General features: G+C 27.8%; 1 protein-coding gene across 1 annotated transcript; it reads left to right on the top strand.

The window, feature by feature from the left end:
• Positions 1–259: 259 nt before the first annotated feature.
• LOC117933189 lies at positions 260–875 on the top strand. Its single transcript, XM_034854582.1, has 2 exons — positions 260–578; positions 669–875. Exons 1-2 carry the CDS (start codon positions 260–262, stop codon positions 683–685), a joined length of 336 nt encoding a protein of 111 aa, XP_034710473.1. The 3' UTR covers positions 686–875.
• The last annotated feature ends 4,847 nt before the right edge of the window (positions 876–5,722 follow it).

Raw genomic sequence — 5,722 nt, 5'->3', positions numbered from 1 at the left:
CTTCCAACCAATGCATGTGAAAGTAGAATAATAATTTACTTTATACAGTCATATGGATATGAGTCTGTACCCGCAGCTTAAACCCAACAACCTCTGGTTTGAACACCAGCCGGGAGGCCATAGACTTTCTGCGCAAAGTAATGGACACGGCAAGTAGAAAATCCACTTGGGCCCCATCTCATTTCTATATATTGGAGCGGCTCCTCCGAAGTGTTATGTGCTTATTGTAGAGAAAAAAGAAAAAAAAATGGTGAGAAGCATGAGGGGGGCAGTGGTGGTGGTGGTGGTTGCATTGGTGGTATGCGGTTGGGGGAATGTTCAGATGGCAAGTGCAGACACGAGTCCCAGCCAGTGCAAAGAGGAGAGGGACCTGCTGGTTAACGCTTGCATACCAGTGATCTACGGGCGCAGCCCATCTGCGGACTGCTGCCAGCGCGTTCGAGTGAGCCATGTGGAGTGTGTGTGCCCCTACGTCACTCCCAAGACCGCCTCCATCATTGGGGTCATTGGTGTTGACAACGTGGTTAAGAAAATTGAAGGGTGTGGAAGGACAGTGCCTCGCAAATTCAAGTGTGGGAGTAAGTTACTTCTCTACGGCTTTTATTTTATTTTATTTTTCATATTTTGGAGGCCATTGATGATTGATTGATGATGATTGGTTTCTGCAGGTATCACCACTCCATGAGGAAGACACCCTACTCGGCTTCGTATGAATCACGTTTTAAGTTTTAAGTCCTATTATATATGTTCATGTACTTTGTACAATGGGGTGTAATTTTTCTCATGTTTGAGATTTCATCATCTCCTTGTGTTATGTGGGAGCTAGAAACCTCCAATAACTCCACTATCAATAAAACAAGAGTACGATTTCAATATATTGCTAGCCTGTGGATATAAGTATGGTTTGAAATTTCGTGAAATTATGGTGAAATCTATGATATTTCACTTATTAGGGAGAGTTGACACAATATTCCATGAAAGCGTCGATTTTTCAGCAAAATTTTAAAAATATCACCAAAATATCGACATTTATAAGTTTTTTTTTTTAACCTATTTTAAAAGAAATTTTCCAATTATTTTGAGAAATCAACATGGATGAACTTTGAGTAACGTGGGTAACTCCAAATTTTTTGTGCCGCAAACTCGGGCCAAAAGGCTTGGGTTGAACTCCGGGCCAAATCCACCTTTGTTAATATATGTTAACCAACATAAATATGTTAAAGTTCATTATTAAAAAAGTAAATTAATTAATTCTAATTGCATTATTTTAATTTTTATTTAATTGATTAATAAAAGTATAAAAAACCATTACTATAATTTTCTTAACAAGACTTTTTTTATATCATTTATATGATAATTAAATATAAAAATATAAACATTAAAAAAAAATCATATATGCATAAGTTATAATTTTAATATTAAACATATCATCATTTACTTCATTAATTCTATTTTAAAAAATTAATATCACTTTACTCTTAAATTTTTTATATTTATGTTTTTAATTTTATTTAATTTTGAATATATATTTTTTTAAAATATTAAAAATATAAATTTATTCAAAAAATTACTAAAATATAAAAATAATAATAATAAAGTTATAATATTTTATAAATTAAAATTAATTTGATAAGATAAATTATTAATATTATTAATATAATTTTTAGTAATTTAATTATTAAATAAATTAATGTCAATAAAAAAAAGTTGTCACCGTAAGTAATAAAATTTTGGAAATTAAATCTCAAATAAAATATTTTATGTAAATCTTAAAAAGGCTTTATTTTTTTTATTTAAATTGAAATAAAACATATTTTAATAAAAGTAGTTTTTAATTTTTAAAATAAATGCATATCAATATACTAAAGGAATTTGAGATAATTTTTTCTAAAAAAATTTGAAAAATATTATCTTTAACTATACTTACATCAATTATATTTACAAAATAACTTTAACTATAACATGTTTTCTTACTTATTTTATCATTTAAAATTTTTCTAATTATTTTAATAAATTTTAAATAATTTTTGTCTTACTGAAATTTTTATTAAAATATTCACTGATATTTTATCAATATTTTCTATATATTTATAAAATTCAAATATCAATATATCTATATTTTTTATAATTTTTATATTTATCAATATTTTCATCCTTATATAATACAATCGTTAATGTGGGGAAAGTACAAGACATCACATTAATTGAAAACATTGGTTTGTCACGCAGTGGTTCCAATTTTAGGGAAATATAAAAAATATTGATAGAAATTTTAAAAATTTATATCCATAAAAAGTTCAAGAAAAAATAAAAGTAATAATTTATATATTAAAGTTGTTTTACTAAAAAAAAAATTACATGAATACATTTGATAAAAAAAAAAAAAGATGATTATGTAATTATTTTTTTGTTTAAAAATGTTTATGACTTATTTATTAGTTCAAATTTATATATATTTGTTTAATTATGAAATTATTCATTATAAAAGTAATTATGATGTTTTTATATCATGAGATAATTAAATTTAATTGATTTATTAGAATTTTATTTTTATTATAAATAAGTGGTGAATGACCACATTGAATAAAGTATTGAAGTTCATTTGTGAACTTCCATTTGTTCATCTTAAAGATGAGTAATGAGAGTTCATACGGTGAAAGCTTATAAAAGGCTTCTCATGCCTTGTGTAAGGATCATTCCCTAAGTAAGAAAGTCTTTTGATATTCTTTCACTCATTATCTCCTCTAATTTTTTTTTATTTTTTTTTACAATTTATATTTCGTTAGTTTGTTTTTTGTTTTATAACACATTATCAACATGAATTGCTCTAAATGTAATTCTCGTATCTTAAACTTGAGGTTGTTTGTATAGAATAAATTTTATATTTTTATGTTACTATTGATTTTGTTCATTTAAATTATATTATATAGTATTAGAAGTTATAAGCAAATTATTTGGTTTTGATTATAATAAAAAGTTATACTAATGTTATCAATTTATTGTAACCGATTATAATAATATTATTTATCATATCTCTAAAGTTCTTTGACAATGTTGAATCTCATAAAACTCAAATTTGTGGTCTTGATATTTCGGGAAAGAACTATCTATCTTGGATCCTTGATGTTGAAATATATTTTGATGCAATGAATCTTGGAGCTATGATCAAAGAAGGAAATCAAGGATGTTTGTAGGATCGTGTAAAAACGCTGATTTTCCTTCACCATCATCTTCATGAAGATTCAAAAAATAAGTATCTTATAGTAAGGGATCCTTTTACTCTATTGAGTGATTTGAAGGAAAAATATGACCATTAAAAAACTGTGATTCTCCTAAAAGCTCGATATGACTAAATGCACTTGAGGTTGTAAGATTTTAAAACTGTTAATGAATATAACTCAACATTGTTCAAAATCAACTCTTAATTAAGGCTATGTAGAGAAAAAATAAAAAATAAAAAATCATAGAACAAGACATGTTAAAAAAAACTTTTACTACATTTCATGCTTCAAATGTGTTCCTACAGTAGCAATATTAAGAGCGTAGATTTACAAAATACTCCAAATTAATATCATGCTTCTTGTTGCCAAACAATATAATGAGCTTTTGATGAGAAATCACTAGTTTTGTCCAACTAGATCTAAACCATTCCTTGAAGTGAATGCAACATTGTCCCAAAGGATTTGAAGATATTATTTTATTTGTTGTTTTCCAATTTTGAGTATTTTGAAACATGTTTATTTCCTGAAATGGGTAGTCTATTTTATGATTTGAAGTGTATATTTCTAAATATGTAAACATTGGTATATTTATACCATTATCTTCCATAGTTTGATACCATTCTTTCCTAAATTCTTCTTTGATTTTTTTAGGAAGGGTACAGAAAAACCAATCAAATTTCTTTCTATATTGCGGATGTCTAGCCTCTTGTTTTAAATATTCCTTATTTATCTTAAAAGGAGTACTTGAGGCTAAGAGTTGGGTTGGTTCATTTGGTTTATTCATCATTTAAGAATTGGTTGCGGAATTTGAAGGAGAATCCTGACTAGAATATTCTAGTCGAGGAATATTTGGAGAAAAGTCTACTACTTCTAATCTAGAATGGGCTTTCTAAGGTTTATACTCAAAAGAAGATCTTGGAGAAGAAATTCTACTTCATGAGGAAGAAATCGTATTACTAGAACCTTCACATTTTGCAAACTATAACCTAACGTTTCCTTTATCATCCTACATGAAGAAAAGGGGTTTTGGAAGTTCAATTGGTTTGGGAATTGTCAGTTGCTTGAAATCCCAAGCATTTGAATGGGTAAAGATTCCCAAGGTAACACTTCCTGAATCATTACAAAGGAGTGTTCCTCATTTGATTGGAACAAGAGTGTTTTTCCTCTATGAGAGGTTAGTAGAAACTTCGGGTTTATTAACATAGTCATGGCCTTATAATATACTTTGTATACTATTAAGATTTTTTTTCTCTAGGGTCCATGTCATAACCTTTGGTTTGAACATTTAAAGTTAAGGCTTTATGGGTAGATAGGTCATCTATACAACTTAATTCTAAGTTTGAAAACAATTGAAATAAATTGGGCTATGAGCCATGTTTGATTCCATGACTCCCAAAAGTGAGTCATCAAAATTGTTGTGCCTATCATCTACGAGACAGACACAAATGGGCTTCTGAACCGAAGTCTAGTTAAAGGTTCTACTGCAACTTGGACTGCTCCTATATGTAGGGCTTTGAATTTCTTTCTAAGAGGTTTTAGATCTTTTGAATTTAAAAGTTCATTAGTTTTAGTTTCTCATCCTATGGAATGGGTGTTTTCAGAAATTTTTATCAAATAATTTGACATAAATTCAAATGTTCCTATTTTGTAGATTTCTTTGATTTCTTGTCTTGGCATGTTCCAATTTTTTATATATTGTTCTACAGTATCTATTGATACATTCAACTGATTTTCAAATTTTCAAATATTTTTTTCTATTATTTTAAGATCATTTTCCATCCTGCTCATGTTACTATGAGAGCTATTTCTAGAAAAGTTTCCAAACAAATTTGACATTTTGATTTTATGGTTTATCTAGTTTCTAATCCTAATAGTTAGTAGGACCACCTAAACACCCACATGGCTAAAACGACTAATTAACCAACGGATACAAAGGACTAACGAATATTAATTGTTTAAATTTAAAAATAGATAATCATAAAATAAAATGGTAGAATTTAAATTAAAAAGCTAACTAACATGGCTCTAATACCTAAACACACCAAAGCATCTTTCATACTTGTTGTCAATCACATAACTAATTTCTATTCAATGACCAACATTATTTACATTCTTGTTGGTTAATAACTTTCAAAAGCTAGTAATATAAAAAATTAATAATCTTAACATAAACCAATTATATGTTGGAGTAATTGACTTTTAGTATCCTCCATTATCTCAAATTGCTTTTTTCAAACATATTGATGACAAGTTATTAATATTATTGTTCCGCCTAATATAGCATGCAATTCATTTGTATTTAAAGCAATCTTCAACCTCTAGCATATGATACTGAGATATGTAACATTAGTTATACTTTTGCCCTGAGACATTCTATTTCTCATGCTAAGAACATCACGCACTTCATGTTTTTATTCATCCTCTATATATATCATGCACTTCATGATTTGATTTTCATCCTTTGATAAGTTTGTTGGGTGTTTAATAAAAGAACTAATCTT

The sequence above is a fragment of the Vitis riparia genome, chromosome 16 (genome assembly GCF_004353265.1).
Source record: "Vitis riparia cultivar Riparia Gloire de Montpellier isolate 1030 chromosome 16, EGFV_Vit.rip_1.0, whole genome shotgun sequence".
NCBI lineage: Eukaryota > Viridiplantae > Streptophyta > Magnoliopsida > Vitales > Vitaceae > Vitis > Vitis riparia.
This window is presented reverse-complemented; position numbering and strand designations above follow the sequence as displayed.